Source organism: Brachionichthys hirsutus, chromosome 22 (assembly GCF_040956055.1).
Source record: "Brachionichthys hirsutus isolate HB-005 chromosome 22, CSIRO-AGI_Bhir_v1, whole genome shotgun sequence".
NCBI classification, from domain to species: domain Eukaryota; kingdom Metazoa; phylum Chordata; class Actinopteri; order Lophiiformes; family Brachionichthyidae; genus Brachionichthys; species Brachionichthys hirsutus.
This window is the reverse complement of record NC_090918.1, coordinates 4,886,417-4,904,589: the sequence shown is the minus strand read 5'-3', so window position 1 is coordinate 4,904,589 and position 18,173 is coordinate 4,886,417. Positions and strand designations below refer to the sequence as shown.

The 18,173-nt window shown below is 59.7% G+C and overlaps 4 protein-coding genes across 5 annotated transcripts; 2 read left to right on the top strand and 2 right to left on the bottom strand.

Moving 5' to 3' along the window:
* The first annotated feature begins 579 nt into the window (after positions 1-579).
* cdhr5-rs (cadherin-related family member 5, related sequence) lies at positions 580-4,046 on the top strand. The gene is made up of 13 exons (XM_068755529.1): positions 580-634; positions 699-907; positions 978-1,034; positions 1,109-1,201; positions 1,267-1,353; positions 1,428-1,538; positions 1,630-1,794; positions 1,865-1,955; positions 2,041-2,147; positions 2,255-2,455; positions 2,681-2,803; positions 2,893-2,971; positions 3,205-4,046. Exons 1-13 carry the CDS (start codon positions 580-582, stop codon positions 4,044-4,046), a joined length of 2,220 nt encoding a protein of 739 aa, XP_068611630.1.
* A 1,296-nt stretch (positions 4,047-5,342) lies between these two features.
* On the top strand, positions 5,343-8,572 carry irf5 (interferon regulatory factor 5). Its single transcript, XM_068755579.1, has 9 exons — positions 5,343-5,516; positions 6,380-6,566; positions 6,652-6,677; positions 6,749-6,776; positions 6,881-7,189; positions 7,374-7,763; positions 7,835-7,953; positions 8,032-8,235; positions 8,324-8,572. Exons 1-8 carry the CDS (start codon positions 5,343-5,345, stop codon positions 8,215-8,217), a joined length of 1,419 nt encoding a protein of 472 aa, XP_068611680.1. The 3' UTR covers positions 8,218-8,235; positions 8,324-8,572.
* Positions 8,573-8,695: 123 nt separating this feature from the next.
* tnpo3 (transportin 3) lies at positions 8,696-15,406 on the bottom strand. The gene is made up of 22 exons (XM_068755078.1): positions 15,192-15,406; positions 13,818-14,018; positions 13,627-13,700; positions 13,395-13,551; positions 13,176-13,319; positions 12,917-13,092; positions 12,700-12,838; positions 12,463-12,606; positions 12,279-12,386; positions 12,107-12,198; positions 11,888-12,027; positions 11,609-11,800; positions 11,373-11,541; positions 11,240-11,300; positions 11,036-11,176; positions 10,851-10,967; positions 10,674-10,768; positions 10,445-10,601; positions 10,199-10,366; positions 10,004-10,116; positions 9,369-9,449; positions 8,696-9,268 (listed from the first exon to the last, which is right to left on the bottom strand). The coding sequence occupies exons 1-21, from the start codon at positions 15,309-15,311 to the stop codon at positions 9,389-9,391; spliced, it is 2,769 nt and encodes a 922-aa protein (XP_068611179.1). The 5' UTR covers positions 15,312-15,406; the 3' UTR covers positions 8,696-9,268; positions 9,369-9,388.
* Positions 15,407-16,146: 740 nt separating this feature from the next.
* Positions 16,147-18,042, bottom strand: calua (calumenin a). 2 transcript variants are annotated; one of them, XM_068755144.1, is made up of 6 exons: positions 17,855-18,042; positions 17,534-17,727; positions 17,304-17,470; positions 17,092-17,152; positions 16,727-16,926; positions 16,147-16,623 (listed from the first exon to the last, which is right to left on the bottom strand). In XM_068755144.1, the coding sequence occupies exons 1-6, from the start codon at positions 18,040-18,042 to the stop codon at positions 16,519-16,521; spliced, it is 915 nt and encodes a 304-aa protein (XP_068611245.1). In that variant the 3' UTR covers positions 16,147-16,518. The 2 variants fall into 2 exon arrangements, with proteins under 2 accessions (XP_068611245.1, XP_068611244.1); XM_068755143.1 differs by having other exon boundaries at positions 17,304-17,727.
* Positions 18,043-18,173: the final 131 nt, after the last annotated feature.

The window sequence follows — 18,173 nt, the reverse complement described above, 5'->3', positions numbered from 1 at the left end:
AGACGAACCTGAAGGTTGGGTTTCTGATTTTATTCCGTGCCCTGAAGGCACCACGAGGTGAAACCAGGCCTGGGACGCCCGTCTTCTCGGCTGGTGGTCTTTAGACTGGGACAGGAGATCTGTGCTTCTCCACCCCCACCGATCAATAATCAGTGATCGTCTCCGGGTTCACGCCTCCTTTAAGGACCGCCTCCCAATCTATTCTCGTTATGGTTTAGTCATCAAACACCAAAACGCATCGCCTCGGAAACGGAACGCTGGGCGAGTGGGCGGAGCCTAGTAGGAATATTTTCCAGGAGTACTTTGGTTCTTCCTGAGGCTCCGCCTCCTGCAGCATGTTGGCCTACTTATCTCATTAATGCTCTGTAAGCTGCACTAACACACACACACACACACACACCGTTCTCTCTGAGGAATCGACCAATGACATGAGGCGGCGAGCAGGAAGGCGGGCGAGAGACAGCCACTGCGTGTAGACCAGAGAGAGAGAGGTGTGTTGTTGTTTCTCAGTCCAGCAGACGTTGGCCCATCTGACCCGGTTCACAGGTGTCAGCAGGTGACTGTTGGCTCCGCCTCCTGATGATGCTGCTGCTCTGGCAGGTGGCGCTCCGGTTGTCTTATCACGTCGCTGCAGGTAAGGAAAGGTGAGCGGCATCGAATCAATAGCAGGATCGGTTTAACCCTTAACCCCCCCCCAGCCGGTCTCTGTCTGGGGGGGTCGGACATCCTCGCCGCCGTCAGAGAGAACAGCCCAACGGGTCGGCTCGTCTCGACCCTCAGCATCGGCGTGGAGCCGGGCGACAAGGCGGTGCGGCTGTGTCTGAGCGGGGACGACGCCGACTGGTTCTACTTAGAGCGCCGGACCGTCCGGCTGAACGTCTCCGCCCCCAGAGTCCTGGACCGAGAGGTACACCTGGACCTGGACGCCGGGGGGGGGGCCGCGCACCTGGATGATCACATCGCTGTGTTTGTCTCAGGTTCTGGGCGCGGTGCTGATCGCGGAGCTGACCTGCTCTGAGCATAATGTCCTGCAGGTGGGGGACGTGGACAGGTGTGAACGGCGGTGGACGCGCCCTTGGGTCTAAGGTTCTTGTTTGTCCCCCCCCAGAGTCACTCCAGGATCCTGGTGGAGATCCTGAACGAAAACGACAACAGACCGGACTTCCTGCCGGAGACGGTCCGGCCGCTCGCCGTCAGCGAGGTAAAAGATGGATGCCGCGTCCCTGTTACCATGGCAACGGCCGCCAACGCTCGCCTTGTGTTCAGCTGACGCCGGTGGACTCGGTGGTCTTCGCCGTGAAGGCGGTGGACGCAGACGGAGACATGATCAGTTACATCATCGACCCGTCATCGGTGAGGCGGAGCACAGGCCTGCCCACACATCCACGGCCACGTCTGACCTTTGACCTCTGACCTCTGGCATGCAGCCCGACGCCTGGTTCTTCAGGATCGATCTACCCAACAGTGGAAAGGTGGTTCTGGACAAGCCTCTGGACTATGAGACCAGACGTCAGCTGCAGGTGAACATCTGGGCTCAGGTGAGGTAGCGTTGACTGAACCCACGAGGTCAAAGGTCAACATGGGCCATCCAGAACCTCCTTAGAACAAACGTGTTTGTCCCGGCCGCAGGAAGCGAACACGCCGGAGGAGTTCAACACCTCGGCGGTCCTGACGGTGGACATCGAGGACGGAGACGACCAGTATCCTCACTTCCTGCCTTGCACACCTGTGACTCCAGGTGTTCCCGTCTGCTTGAGCCCCGCCTACACTGCCAACGTCACACACAAGCAGCAGGTAGGATCAGGGCCCGCCCCCCCGGGCGCCGGTCCGGGCAGCCGTGTTATGTCCACGGTTCACGTTTCAGGACGCGGTTCTGGAGTTCTCTCCTGGTCCAATCAGAGCGGAGGATGGAGACAGAGGAATCAACACACCTCTGCTCTACAGCATCCTGTCAGGTCAGCGAGCTCACACACCTGTACTACACACCTGTACAGAGGGAGGCGCTCCGTCCAGGTGAGGACAGGCGTGTCTGTGCCACAGGTGAGGATCATGGCAGGTTTGGGATCAACAACCGGACAGGTGAACTCCGGCTAACCCGACCTGTTAGCAAGCGACAACTGATGACCAATTTCACACTCGTCGTCATGGTAATGAAACCACTTCCTGTTTATTGCTGAATTTAAAGTGATCACAACAGGATCAAGGTCCCAGGTCTGGTCTACCTGTCCCCGCCCCTGTCCCTCCCTCTTTGCAGGTGTGTCAGGAGAACGACCGACTCAAGTACAGCGTGGCATCGGTTCTGGTCAGAGTTCTCAGCCAGAACCTCCACCCGCCGGTCTTCAACAGAACCATCTATAAAGGTTTCGTCATCCAGAGCCCTAGCCCCGCCTCCATCATCTCCACCTACGGGAACCAGGTGTTGCAGGTCCAGGTGTCAGACCAAGACTTCTCTGATGTAAGACACCTCGTAGTCTACCTGCAGTCTCACCTGTAGGACACCTCGTGCTCTACCTGCAGTCTCACCTGTGAGACACCTCGTGGTCTACCTGTAGTCTCACCTGTGAGACACCTCGTGGTCTACCTGCAGCCTCACCTGTAGGACACCTCGTGGTCTACCTGCAGTCTCACCCGTAGGACACCTCGTGGTCTACCCGCAGTCTCACCTGCTGTCCAATCACAGGGCCGTAATCTAAACATCCACTACTTGCTCCACCCCCCATCTGGACTGTACCAAGTCACCCAGCAGGGGGTTCTGATTGCCAGGGCGGACCAGCTGCACGCCTTGGACAGACACATCCTACAGGTGGGTGAGAACCGACCCCGGCGCCACCAGAACCCAGCAGACCCGGCGGGTTCCCACCTGAACCCTCGTTTGTGTTCTCCGCCCGCCAGGTGGTTGCCAGAGACGTCGAATCAGGAGAAGAGGTTTCTGCTTCGGTGGACATTGAGGTCCTGCAGAGAGGACAGCCAGGTGAGACGGAGACCAGGAATTGAAGTGGACTGCCCTTCATCACGTCTGTGGCTGCCGGCAGGAACCACGGATTCTTCCTCCTCCTCCTCCTCCTCCTCCTCAGTTCCTCGTGGTGCGTTCAAGGAGCAGCTGTTGTTTGGAGACGTGGACGGCAGGCTGGCGGGAGGAATCGTCGGAACCATCCTGATTCTGGTTCTGTCCTCGGTTCTGGTTCTACTGCTTCGGACCTTCAGGAGACGACGGCAACGAGACGCCAGCGAACACTCAACCGTCACCGCCGACCGACATCCCAACGTGGTACGACCCGACCCGCCGAGGAACCGATCAGACGGGTCTCAAGTTTGAGGCCAGAGGCGAGGCCTTCGGGGTCCGGGCTCCGAGGCGAGACCCTCGGGGTCCAGGCTCCGAGTCGAGGCCTTCGGGGTCCAGGCTCCGAGGCGAGGCCTTCGGGGTCCGGGCTCCGAGGCGAGACCTTCGGGGTCCAGGCTCCAAGGCGAGACCCTCGGGGTCCCGGCTCCGAGGCGAGGCCTTCGGGGTCCGGGCTCCGAGGCGAGGCCTTCGGGGTCCGGGCTCCGAGGCGAGACCCTCGGGGTCCCGGCTCCGAGGCGAGGCCTTCGGGGTCCGGGCTCCGAGGCGAGGCCTTCGGGGTCCGGGCTCCGAGGCGAAACCCTCGGGGTCCCGGCTCCGAGGCGAGGCCTTCGGGGTCCGGGCTCCGAGGCGAGGCCCTTGGGGTCCAGGCTCCGAGGCGAGGCCTTCTGGGACCCAATACCAGACTTCCTCTGCCCGACAGGTGACCTCCAGCCGACCCGAGTTCTCTTCGGATGAGGCTTCACACACCAACAAAGCTTTCGGACACGACGAGCCATCGGGGTCCAGACCAGGACTCTACACCAGGAGACCCTCTCAGCTTCCTCCCCCATCATCATCTTCATCACCCAACATCATCATCAGTGACCCCGATGGAAGATCCAGACCTCGATCCGATCTGGTGCCGGTCGTAGAAAAACCAGAAGCCTGTGAAGCCCGTAGATTGTCTGATGTTACGGAGGGGGGGGGGTCACGGGGGCACAGGTAGGGTTACAGGCGGAGCCACAGGGGGGGTCACGGGGGGCGGGGGGGCACAGGTAGGGTTACAGGCGGAGTAAGGATACCTGTCAGGACAGACTTTTCTTTGGTTTGACTTCATGATAAACGTTTTAACGAATGAAATTTTATCAATCGGTTTATTGATTTGAAATCATTGTGTCAATAATCTGCATGCAGCAAAATCAGAGCCCAGACAAATATTGATCAGCCGCTGTGTGTTGAGGGAAGTGATATTTATAGATCTATTCATGCACAAATAAATAGTCTGAAGCTAAAGGTTTTATTGATTATTTATTGATTATTTTTAGTTTCTGTTATTTCATTTTAAATGTTTCTTTCCTTGTTACGGGGCTGAAGGTCATCTTTTTTGTTTTCTACACAACAAACCGACAACAAACAATAAATAAATAACGTTGCTCGAGCGGCGCCCCCTGCTGGTCAGAGCGGAAGCCGAACACCCGTTTTCCGGTTCGTTGAAGGATCACCTAAAATGATCACATTTCAAGCGGTTTATTTTAAGACTGTTTCTTATGTTTGGTTTAATTAATCAGGATCCGAACTGGTATTAATACTGTCCTGTTTGTATTTACACCGTCAGTCGCCTGTCGAGACTGTTCATGCTTTTATTTTGAAACGGATGCTTTACAGAAGCTCTTATTTCGCCACCAACCGGAAGTTGTCGCTGCCTGATCGGACACGGAGCTCGGAGTTCCCTCAGACTCTCTTTCTGGCGTCTCAGCGGCTTCACGTTGTTTCGTTCGCTTAGTGACGTCACTGAGACGCCGTTCAAAAGGACTCGCGAGGCGACCTGGACCAGGACCAGGACCAGGTGAGGCCGGCATTATAATCACTGCGGCGGCATCCGTCGAGTCGGTCTATCAGATCTGATCCGGATCGATGCGGTCTATCCTGGATCTGATCCCGTGACGGAAACTGAAACGTTTTAAAACTTCTGAAGAGCCGACCCGTCATCAGCTCTCAGTTTACCTGCGAGAATATTCCGCCCATTTTACTCTGGACACGCCCACCTGAGGTCACCGATCGCCTCGTTGTTGATTCGACTTCAAACGTTCAGTATCAGAATTAAACCTGAATCTTTATTAACGGCAGAGTGGCCCGGTGATGATGTCATCATAGCGCGACCAGGTGAGCTGATATTTTAAACAGGTGTGCTTATTAAGAATGAAACCTTCTGCATGTTCCTTTCATTAAACCAAAACGAGGTTCTGTTCGGAAACCAGAAACCAGGTGCCGGGTCTGGGCCCCGCCCCCTCACCTGTTCCCCATGAGCGTCCAGCCCCGGAGGATCCGCCTGAAGCCCTGGCTGCTGGCTCAGGTGAACAGCGGCAGGTACCCGGGTCTTCAGTGGCTCGGTCCGGATCGCCGCCTCTTCCAGATCCCCTGGAAACACGCCACACGGCAGGCGGCGGCGTCCGAGGAGGAGAGCACCGTCTTCAAGGTAACGGGTCCCCAGGACCAGGACCAGGTACCTGGTCAGGCAGCTCCAGCTGGAGACACGCCTTTAATGGAGACGGACCCTGGTTGGATCTAATCAGGTTCATCAGCATCAGCTGAACCTGATCGGCTCAGGCCTGAAAGCTTTCAGGTGTTCTGTGTCCAAGACCAGGACCCTGAGGGACGCCGGTCTGTCCTCTAGTCTAAGACCAGGACCCTGAGGGACACCGGTCTGTCCTCTAGTCCAAGACCAGGACCCTGAGGGACGCCGGTCTGTCCTCCAGTCTAACAGCATAGAGACACCGAGCCATGAACAAGGAACTGTGGAACTTTGTTCACTTCCTGTTTTTATGTTTCGCACCGTCATACAAACGACTTCTGGCGTCCTGATTGGCTGCTCGCCGACCTTTGCTACTTCCATTTTTACTACACATTTTATTAAATCCTGACCCCCCCCCCCCCAAGCTCGGCGATGATGATGATGAATATATTTATTACATAGAACGTAGAGTACAAGTACAGTCACACAGTAGCATGTATTACAGTACAAGTACAGTCACACAGTAGCGTGTATTAAAGTACAAGTACAGTCAAACATCCTGTCTAAGAGGAGCATTTCTAAAAAGCCCTTGCGGTCTTGTTTCCGTTGAAAGTCCTTAACAGCTCAGCTAACAGCTCGGCTAACAGCTCGGCTAACAGCTCGGCTAACAGCTCGGCTAACAGCTCGGCTAACAGCCCGGCTAACAGCTCGGCTAACAGTCATGTATCCGTTAGACGTCCTTCATTTTGCTCGTCTGTTCCCTTGTTGCCCTGCCTCACGTTGAGCTTTGATGTTTTGTTCCGGTCCGGTTGACGGTTCGGTTCCAGGCCTGGGCTCTGGAGACCGGCAAGTATCAGGAAGGCGTGGACGAACCGGACCCGGCCAAGTGGAAGGCCAACCTTCGCTGCGCTCTGAACAAGAGCCGAGAGTTCGAGCTGAAATACGACGGAACCAAAGAGACGCCGGTGCAACCGTACAAAATCTACGAGGCCTACGAGCGGCCCGGGAGCCAGGGTGAGGGTCCCACAGCGCGGGCGGGTCGGTCCATCTCCTGGGGAGTCCTTGTTGGGGTCCAACCGGGTGTTGTGTTCTGTTTCAGGTGTGGCTGATGAAGAGGAGGAGGAGGTGAGGAATGAAGAGTCTAAAAATGGCGCCCGCTCTTATTTCTGTGAACCAACAACCTGCTTTGTCCTCAGATGCCGAATCTCATGGAGCTCACGCTCAGTAAGTCCCAGGTTCACGTCCCACGGGGGCCGGCCCAGAACCCCGGCCTGGTTCCGAGGTTCCTCGGGTCCTAGCCGGACCCCGATGGTGTCATGTCTCCCCAGACGCTCAGATCGGCGACCCCCCGCCCTTCGGCTCAGTGACCCGGTTCAGCCAGCCGTCCAACGGGACATTTGGACCCACGCAGCCGGAAAGAGAAGTCACCATGACCTCTGACCTCCAGGCTCCGGGTCCGGCCAGCTTCGGTCATTCTGCAGGACCTTCCAGTGGAATCCAGGACTTCAGTTCCCTGCCCGCTCCAGCTGCCCCCCCTACGCTGGATCAGATGGAGACCAGTAACATGGGGGGTGTCCAGGACCAGGGGGACCCTCAGAACCAACCCTGCAAGTACGACCTCCTGAGCAGCGTCCCGCGTGAGTACGACCTTTGAGGTTAGCATAGCTGTTAGCCCAGCGTGGTTTCATGGTCGGTTCTGGGGCGACGGGCCCGGTGGGTCATCCTGATCCCCCCCCCCGTTAGCCCCTCATTCGAATGCAAAGACCCGGACCATGGCTGAGCTGTGGCCGGACCCGGTCCCGGTCCGCTCTGCTGCTCTAGTTACAGATCTGGACCTGAAGTTCCAGTACCGGGGCCGGACAACGGGCTCGCTGACCGTCAGCAACCCGCAGGGCTGCCGCTTGTACTACGGCCACCTGGAGCCCACCCCGGAGCAGGTGGACCTGTTCGGACCCGTCACCCTGCAGCAGGTCCTGTTCCCCGGTACGTCTGCGGTGCAGAACCAGAAGCAGCAGTTCTACACGGCGGCGCTGCTGGATGTGATGGACCGGGGTCTGATCCTGGAGCTCTGGCAGCAGGACATCTACGCCGTCCGCCTCTGTCAGTGCAAGGTGTTCTGGTCCGGACCGGGCACACCGGACCTGGGCCCGCCGAACCCCATGGAGCGGGAGAAGAAGGTCAAAGTGTTCAGCCTCAACGACTTCCTCCAAGGTGACCGAGCGGCCGGAACCGCCGAGCGCCCCCGACCGGGCCCCGGTGCTGACCCGTCGTTCTGTCCACAGGACTGATCCAGTTCCAGAAAGGAGAAGCTCCCGACCCGCCGCCCTTCGAGCTCTATTTCTGTTTCGGGGAAGACTGGCCCGACAGGAAGCCCAAAGAGAAGAAACTGATCATGGTCCAGGTCTGGCGGAACCGCATCGGCGCCGCCACCGCCAGCCTGCTCCGCGTCTTCACTGTGAATCGCTGTACCGTCCCTCAGGTGGTTCCGGTGGTGGCCCGGATCCTGACCGAGATGTTCTCAGGAGAACTCAGCTGGTCCACGGACAGCATCCGGCTGCAGATCTCCAACCCGGACGTGAAGGACCGGACGGTGGAGCAGTTCAAGGAGCTGCAGCGGCTGCTCCAGAACCACAACGGGGCCCGGCCCGGCCCCCCGGGGTTCTAACCACGACCGGCCCGCCCGGTAAAGCCCAGAGGACCGGTCCAGTCCCGGCGCTGATCCCAATTTAGTTCCGACCCGGGTCACGACGAAACGTCTTCTCATTTCACAGGAAGTGAAACCGCTGGTGATCCGGACCGAAAGGACCGCTTCCCGTTTCACCCAGGACCCCCACCCCCCTTGGGCGGAACCCAGACGGCCCAGTCTGGACCCAGAACTTCCTGCTCCATCAGCGTTTTCAGGATTCATCACATGTTTGGACCTTCATCGGTTCCGGGGGGGCGGTGTGTTGTGTATGCTAATTAGCTGACGATGTCATCAAACGGTATTTTTCTTTGTCTAAATAAATGTCAACAGAAACTCCTGGATGGAGCGCCAGGGGGCGTGGCTTGTTTTAAATGAACCAACCTGACCCGATTGGTTCAGGCGGTGCCGACAGACGGACCAATCAGGAGGCTTTAAGCAGGAAACCAGACGGGGGCGGTCCTTTCTCTGTTTTTATTGTTTACAACAAGGCTACATCACCGATGATGTCATGGTGTCAGTCTGTCGTTACCCAGAGTTCACTCTGTCTCGCTTTGTGGCAAAACTAAAAGTCAACCAAAGTTAAAAATGTCAAAGGTGACGCCAAATCCTCCACCGCCAAGCCGCCCAGGCTCGCCCAAAAGCATCATGGGAAACGTTTTGGCTCTGTGTTTGGCACGGACAAAAAACATCACGACCAAAGTCCAAAAATAAATGTTCTCTTAAAAACGGTCGACGGGCGCGGCCTACGATTGGCTACTGATGAAGATCCACTTAGTGAACTCCTCCCAGTCCGGATCCGCCCACCCGCCAGACCCGCCGCCGCTCACCTCACACCTGCTGCAGGTGAGTTCAGGTGAGGCTGCAGGTCAGGGTGGAGGACCTGGTCAGTGTTCACTCCGTCAGTCCCTCAGAGTCTCACGCTCAAAGTCCTTCGTCTTCGTCCTCGTCTTCATCACATCCGTTTGGATCCTCGACTGCAGTCGCAGCTTTTTGCCGTCACCTCTGAACGTTGGTCAACGAAAGACGTAACCTGAGGAGAGAACCGGCGTTACCTGCAGCAAAGGTGTGAGCGCTAGCCGCGTCAGAGCTAGCTGCCTGAGGGCTAGCTGCGTTACCTGAGCGACAGTTACCTGGTGTGTGCCGGTGGCAGCTACCGGAACAGTCTGGTGAACTCTCTGATTGCCCAACACACCTGTTTACATTCCTCAGCACTGAGAACAAACAACGATTCAGTTATTCATTATTCACCAAAGGAAACGACTCGAAACACGTTTCACCTGCTCGTAAACTCTCTACCTGTCCAGGTGAGTCGGGTTAAACCGTCAGGAGCTCAGGAGCCGTCCGGTTCCAGGACTCGTTTTACGACATTCCATGTGTGACTGACGAGTCTCAGCAAGAACCAGGAACACGCCCCCAAACGCCTCGCCGTCGACTAAACGCGCCCCCGAACGCCTCGCCGTCGACTAAACGCGCCCCCGAACGCCTCGCCGTCGACTAAACGCGTCCCCGAACGCCTCGCCGTCGACTAAACGCGCCCCCGAACGCCTCGCCGTCAAATACACGTGCCCCCGAACGCCTCGCCATTGAATACACGCGCCCCCGAACGCCTCGCCGTCAAATACACGCGCCCCCCGAACGCCTCGCCGTCAAATACACGCGCCCCCGAACGCCTCGCCGTCGAATACACGGGCCCCCGAACGCCTCGCCTACGCATGAACGTGATTGGGTCACGTTCACTCCAAAGATGGCCCCCAGCGCGTCTCACCTGGTGACCTGTTTGTGGAAGTCCGTCAGCTGTTTGTGCGTGACGGTCACGGCTCCTCCCGCCGTCTCCTTGGGTAAACCCTTCAGCGCGTTCTCTAGCCAGCGGCAGAACGTCTGCAGAGAGAGCAGGTGTGACTCACCCGAGCGCCGCGCCGGGCCCCGCCCCCCCCCCCCCGGGCCGGCCGCTCGTACTCACGGGTCTGTCGAACAGCATGATCTCCCACAGCACCTCGGCGACGTCGGGCAGCGTGTACGGCGGCAGGCAGAAGCAGCAGGCGTGCATCAGCTGCGTGACCAGCTGCTGGCCGTGCTGCTCCATGGCCTGACCAATCAGCTGCTTCCTCACCTCGAAGTCCTCCTCGTGCTGCGGGGCGCACAGACGGACAGACGGACGCGTCAGCGACGCGCCCGCCCGGGGGGGCGTGTCTCGGGCCGGACTCACGTCGTTGGTGACGCCGGCGTGGACGAGGTCCCGGACGAACTTCATGACGCTGCAGTTGGCGTCCCGGTGGTCGAGCGACGTGGCGGCGACGGCGCACTGGAGGATGTGAACGATGATGCCGCTGCTCAGCAAGGTGACGGGACTCCTCTGGACGAACCTGGACGCAGGGGCGGGGCCGCGTCAGGGGGCGTGGCCGGCGGAAGCCGAGCAGCGGCACCTGGAGACTCACCTGGTGGCCAGCCTGAACAGGTCGTCCACCGTGTCCGGATGGTTCCGCAGCCCGTTCTGCTGCTCCAGCAGCTGGAAGGTGGGCATGCACAGAGCCTGGGGGAGGGGCCAGAGCAAGCAGGAGGTGGGGTTTAACAGGACACGCCCGACAAACGGGATGCCGCTCAGGTGTGCTCACCTGCAGCATGTCCAGCAGCCCCTGCCTGCAGCCCGCCTCCATGCCGTACTCGTCCACCAGGATGCTGCCCAGGTACAGGAAGCAGGAGTGCGGGTACACCTGGTACACGCTCACCATCTGGAGGCAGACGCCGGATCAGGCCCCGCACCGGTCCGGGTTCGCGCGGCGAAACGGGCGCGTCTTACCTGAGTGACGAGCGGCTGCAGGAGGGAGGCGGAGCCTTTCCCGACGCACCTGACAGCAAATCTGAGGCAGCGGCAGCATCGCTCCACGATCCGGTTATCGGCCCGGTGGGCGTTCAGCGTCTCCGACAGCACCGGCCAGATCTGGGGGGGGGTCACAGGACAGGTGGGCGTTCAGGCGCGTTCAGGGGCGTTCAGGCGTCTTACCTCCTGGATGACCTTCTGGCAGGGGTGCGTCTGTCCGTTCTCCACGATGGGGTTGGTGTGTCTGGAGGAGAAGACAAGCTCAGAGGGGGACGCCGTCTCGGTGGACGCCGTCTCGGCGGACAGGTGAGCTCACCTGAAGATGACGGCCAGCCGGTCCAGCCACACCGTGGGATCCGACGACTTGCCGTTGGTCGACTCTTCGGCCAGAAGCTTCTTCAGGGCGGAGACCTGGACGGCGCAGAGGTCGCTGAGACACTCGGCGATCTTCCCCAGAGGCAGACGGGCGAGCACCAGCGCCGTACCTGCGCAGGTAAAGGCTGCGTCAGAGGCGGGGCCCCCGCCGATGACGTCGCCGCGGGCGTGTCCTACCTTTGAGCAGCCCGACCGCCGCCTCCGTGGACAGGGCGAAGGCGTCCAGCGAGCGGGCGATGTCCAGCAGGCCCTGGAAGTGCTGCGCCATGTGGTCGCCGCACACCGAGCAGATGTTGTGGATCGCCTTCGCCGCCGCCGACGCCAGCGGCTTCTCCCGGAGGCCCTTCATCAGGTAGCTGAGGACCGGGTCTGCGAGGAAGAGGAAGAGGAAGAGACAGGCCCGTGGACCGGTGCTCGGCTCAAACGGGACCCGGGGCGGGGCGGGGCGGGACTCACCGAGGAACCGCGGGTTCCGGTCCACCACCTCGCTCATCTCGCCCACCAGCTCGATGCTCGTGAACCGGACCGCCATGTGAACGTTCTCCGGGAGCAGAACCACCTGCTGCAGAACCTCCGTCAGCGTCACGTTGTTCTCTCTGAAAGACAGGCGGAGCGCAGGTGAAGCCCCACCCCCCGGCGGTTTGGGTTCGGCGGCTCCGAGGCTCGGGTACTGACGGGTCCACGCTCTTTGCGATGGCGGCCATGATGAAGAGGACGGCCTCCGTCACCTCCCAGGACGGGCTCCCGTCCTTCAGCGTGGCGTACAGCTGAGGACAGAAGCAAAGCAGAACCTCTCACCGGGGCGTCCTCCGGGTCGCCGGCGGGGGCGGGTTCCGACCCGACTCACCTGAGAGAAGCATTCCATGGACCCGACCAGGAAGATGACGTCTTTGACCAGATCCGAGACCCGGATCCGGAACTCGCCGAAGTCGTCCGTGTCCTCCGGGATCCCGTCCTGTCCAGGAGAACAACGTGAGGACCGGGCCGGGGCAGGCGGCGCCGGGCCGGGCCGGTCCGGGCCGGGGACTTACGTGGTCCGGGTCCAGCTGGCAGTGGCGAGCCAGGCAGTGCAGCAGCCTCTGGATGTACGGCCTGAAGACGGCGTGCAGCGCCGCGTCGATCTTGTACAGATGTTCCCCGAGGCGGTACCAGAAGTTGAAGGAGATCTCGACAACCTGGACCGGAACAAGACCTGGTGAAGACTCCAGAACCGGGAGGACAGAGGACGGCCCGGCCCGGTCAGCCCCCCCCCCCCCCCCCCCCCGTACCTCGTACTGGGGGTGTCCCGCACAGATCAGCAGCAGCTCCAGGGTCCTCAGGTCCCCCATGCCCTGACCCGGGCTCCGGACCGTGGTCTCCAGAAACGTCTCGCAGAGCTCGGTGAAGATCCGGCAGTAGTTCAGGACCCTGAGGACGAGGACGAGGACGCAGCGTGAGCACGCCGCGCGGGACGCGACCCCCCCACCCCCCCCCTCCCCGGCTCACTTGTCCAGGTCCTCCCGGGCCACGGCCATGTGGTACGCCGTCTCCAGCGTGAGCACGCCCTGGAGCAGCTGCAGCGCCAGCGGCACGTTGGTGTCCACGCTCTCGATGGCGTAGAGCGCCGAGCAGACGCAGTCCGACGCCGCCTCGTGGAGGTTGGTGGACGTTTCGTCCCTCTGCTGCGGACACGGGAGAGCAGAGCCCGGGTCAGGCCCGGCGGGGCGGGGCGGCGCGGGGAGGGGCGGGGCGGGGCGGGGCTCACCAGCACTTGGAAGAGGACCATCAGCAGCTGGTTGCTCGCCATGAAGGTGGTGTCCAGCACGCCGAGGTTGAACCAGCTGCCCAGGCAGCGGAACACCTTGATGAACATCTTCTCGTCGTTCCCCGTCTTCTCCACGCACGACGTCTGGGGGGGGACGAGAGACAGCGTGACGCCACGGGGGCGGAGCCGCCGGCAGGGGGCGGAGGAGGCGGGGCTCACCAGCAGCGTCACCACCGTGCTGGAGTAGTACGCCACGTCCTCGATGATCTCCGTCCGCCGGTTGGCGCCGATCCGAAGGGACCGGCTGTGGACCTCCTCCGGCAGCACCGTGAGGATCTCGATGAGGAAGGGCATCGAGCTGACGTCGTTGTTGTACCTGGAGACGAGGACAGGGGGCGGGGTCAGTACCTGGGTGTGAGACACGCCCCCCCCCCGCATTAAGACGTCTTACTTTTCTATGAGCGTGTGAACGCATCCTTTCCACGACGCCATCTGAAGGGCGAGGTCCGCGATGGCTAAAGCGAGCTGGACCAGGACCGGGACAAGAACCAACAGAACCGTTATAAAAAAGAACAGAACCAACAGAACCGTTATACACCAGCACAGGACCGGGGGAACCCGGTTCTGGCCCCGAGCCGTTACCTGCGTGACGATTATGGGCGACAGGTCTTTGAGGTTCTGGATGTGGGTCAGCAGTGAGTCCCGCAGTGCATTGTGGGTCTCGGGCGGAAGCTCGTAGAACGACGTTTGGATCTTCATCTTCATCGTCTGCGCGGCGAAGTAACACGACTCCACGTCCTGCTTGAGCTGCAGCAGCTGGTCGGAGACCTCCCACGCGTACATCTGGGGGGCGGGGCAGGAAGTGATGTCACTGAAGCCGAGCGCCACAGGAGAACACTTTAATGCGCTCGGAACCGTTTCGGGATTCAAACCGCTGCTGCCCCGGTGGCTCTACTTCCTGTCTGCGACCACCCAAGGGCCGGAACCGACCCGGACCCGGACGGAACCGACCCGGACCCAGACGGAACCGACCCGGACCCAGACGGAACCGACCCGGACCCAGACGGAACCCGGACGGAGCCTGCTCGGAAAGAGGAACCCGAACGGAACCGGGACACGATCAACACAGACCCGGGTTGTCTTTTGCGTCCATCAGCGTTAGCATTCAGGCTAACGCTTAACAGCAGAACAGGACGGTGTGTGACGTCACCCCCCGAAGGAGCACCTGGACCTCCTGCTGGCTCCCCGGGCTGCTACGCGCATTAGCTGCTAGCGGCTAGCTCCGCTTTGACGGCTGTTGCTCCACAGCTTTTATTTCCGGTAAACGTTTCCTCCATTAGAAGCTCGGCGCTTTCGCCTCCTGCTGCGGGAGGATCCAGATCGGATCCCGGTCTCCGGTGCTTCGTGACGTAAACAACCGCCTGTCAACATTTCGACCTGATCGATTCGGTATCAACGTGAAGCGTTCTCGCGTGATCGGTGACGCTCCTGCCGGTTAACCGCCGTTTCCCCACCGACTGGATTCAGTCTATCCAGCTCGTTAACCGGATGAAGCTCGTTAACGGGATGAAGCGATGAATCATCGGTAACAAACTAACCGATCCCACGTCAGGGAAACCGCCGCAGCTCCCTTTGCTATGCTAGCATGCTATCAGCGCTAGCTCCGTGCTGCGGGCCAGGCCTGTTGAAATCCTCCGGGACCGACGCCAGACCCGCGTCTAGCGTCGGTCCCGGAGCCGCTGGAACCGGCGGGGGGCTCCGGATAAACGTCCGCGGCGCCGTCCCGGGGCCGCCGGGAAGCCGCGGTCCGTGCTTTGATCCATTCATTTCGCTCGCTTAGCTTAGCTATGATGCTAACGGCGGTTCCTCTGAGACTGCGCAGTTCGGAACAGCTGCCCGCAGACAAACAAGGAAAACGTTAAAACCCGGTCCAGTCGAGCTGCATTCCACCCGCCGCGGAGCCGCCCACGCCGCCGGTACCGTCCCGCGGTCCTCCGGCCTCTCCCATTTTCTTACCGATCTCTGAAGCTCCCCGAGCCACACCGAGGCTCGCTCCTTCCCGGCCGGGTCCGGGTCGTGGTACAGAGCCTGGACCGCCTGGTACACCAGCGTCAGGCTCGGTTTGCCCCCCTCCATGGTTCGGGTCCGAAGCAGGCGCGCAATAAGGCAGAAAGTCAAAGCGGTGGGTTTGAACGCGTCCTACACTGCCTGGCTGTCGGCCGCCATCTCGCACTGGGTTCCCGCGTGCAACTACGACGTCCTCCCGGCAGGAAACACGGGCGAGAACAACAGTTCCGCCCTGTCGTTATAACCGGACCTGACGTCATTCACTCGGACCCTGCGCTCCGTCCCGATGTTTATTCACTAAATTAACTAAATGTAAATGTAATCCATTGGCAGAACGTAAATATTTGCAACGTCACGATTCTGGGCTCTTCCGTTTCACTGGCCGGAAGTGATGAACGTAAAAATAAAACATTTCACCGCGTTGAGGATGGAGAGTTGATTATTATCAAAATCAAAATCAAATAATCTTATTTTGCGAAGACTTTAAAAGGATTGGGAGGGGGCGGGGCGACCTGCTCAGGTAAATCCCAAACCTGCGGGTCCGTAACGGCTGCTTTATGATGCAACGGGGGACAGGTCTGGACCTCAGACCAGCCGGTACCTGGAGGACCAGCGGGTTTGAACGGGTCACCGGTCCCCATCAACTCGATTCAATTCATTTTATATCTATTAAACCGGATCAATACAGGAAGTTGACTCAGACTTGAACAGAACCTCAGACTTTCCTTTGTCTAAATTTTAAGATTTGTGATTTCTGAGTTCTGTCGCTCTCTCTCCTCTATCAGTTCTATCTGCATAACGTTTGTAACGACTGACATCGACCCAACAAACAAACAGGAAATGAGCTCATCATTCTTCAGGTCCACGCCGGCGTCCACAGATGTGTCGATACAAACAACTGATATTTGACTGTAGCGCTTTATTTAGATCAAAGCAGAAAAATTTAAAATAAAATACAGTGTTTTTGTGTCCTCAGTTCATTTGGTTCTGTCTAAAGTGGGCGGGGCTTAAACCAACAACCTCCTGGGACAAATAAAAAAAGCGTTTTTATCACAATCTGGATGCAGAAGTCAAAGTTTAGCTTGAAATATGAAGACAAAAAGAGATTCATAGCGATAGAAAACGTCTCAAATGCTTCACAAGCAGAGGTCAGTGAACGCACCACGGCGAGTTTCACTCGGGATGAAGGGCGCTGCCCAGCCACCGGGCCGGACGCAGCCACGCCTTCAGAACCACAAAGTTCTGGTTCCCAGAACGAGTTCCTCTCGAAACGGGGCTAGAACTCGTCGTGCCGCAGCAACGCCTCGCCGAAGTCCGTCACCTGGCTTCCAACAAACACGTCCAATTTGTCCAGAATTTCCTCCTTGCTGAGTTTCCCGTCCTGAGGAAGAGGCAAAGACGGGCGTCAGACATTCGGCGGGGGAGGGAGGCGGGAGCGGCCGGAGCGGTGGGAGAGGCGGGAGAGGGAGGCGGGAGCGGCGGACCTGGTCGGCGTCCGCCTCGTGCAGCAGGTGCTGGGCTTCGGCCGCCGCGTGGTCGTAGTCCGGCGGCAGGATCCAGTCCAGGGTTTCCTCCCTGTCCATCTTCCCGTCGTCGTTTTTGTCTCGGAACTCGGCGAACTGTTGCCGCTCCTTCGTCACCCAGTCCGGCTCGTCTTCATCGTCCTCCGACAGGTACATGTCCCCTGCAGGCCGGAGTCCAACCCACAGCAGTGAGGACGCCGGGACGTCTCCCCGCCCAGCTGACCCCGCCTCCATTGGTCAAACTCGCCTGAGAACGCTCAACCTCAGAGAGACAGTAAAAGTACACGAGTATTAAATACGCGTGTACTACTAGGAAGTACTCTTACCGATGTACTCCTGCAGGTCGATGAGTCCGTCGCCGTTCTTATCGACGTCTTCTATCGTTTCCTGGGACGGAGGACACGATGCGAGTGACGTCACGCCTGTGACGTCACGGCGCTGACATCACGCCGGTGACATCACGCCGCTGACATCACGCCGCTGACATCACGCCTGTGACATCACGGCGCTGACATCACGGCGCTGACATCACGCTCACCTGGACCACGACGTCCTTCATGTGTTCGTGTTCCTCGGGGTGGAGGAAGGCCGTGAACTCTTGTTTGTTAGCGACCATGTCTCCGTTGCCGTCGGCGACCCTGAAGCGCCTCTCGTCCCGCATCATCATGTGGGTGTAGTTGTAGTCGCCGTCCGTCTGGGGGCTTTCTGTTGGAGGCGACCAATGAGAATGGAGGGCGGGGCGAGGGCGGGGCGAGGGCGTGTCCTTACCCAGGTAGCTCCCGTACGTCACGTTCTTGTACTCGTCCCAGCTGATCCGGCCGTCGGCGTCGGCGTCGAAGTCGTCCCACTGAGCCGCCACGCTGTCGGACACGTGCTGCATCTGGGCGCGCTTGATCCAGTCGTTTAGCTCCGCCCCCGAGACAAAGCCGTCCCCGTCTCGGTCCATTTTATCCACGATGATGCTGCAGAGACATTCACCGGATCACTGCCGGGTCAGGTGAACCCGGGCCAGGTGAACCCGGGTCAGGTGAACCCGGGCCAGGTGAACCCGGGCCCGTCCCGCTGGTCCCCAACAGACCCTGAACGCACCTCAGCCGCCGCCTGCTCTCCTCCGGCCGGAGCTGCTCGAAGCTCCGGGCTTCCTCTCGGCCCAGAAAGGCTTCGTGGTCGTAGTCGTGGTTTCTGCCGTCGTCATGGACGCGACTCGTCTTCTCCGTGGGTTTGCTGCTGCCGTAGACGACGCAGAGGACAACGCCCATCAGCAGCGGCCGGATCATCCTGACAGGAACTCGCTCAGAGACCCGACGCCTGAACGCCTCGGCGCCGCCGATCCGAAGGGGGGGGGGACAGGCCGATCTGAAGGGGGGGGGGACGCACCGATCCGAAGGGGGGACAGACCAATCTGAAG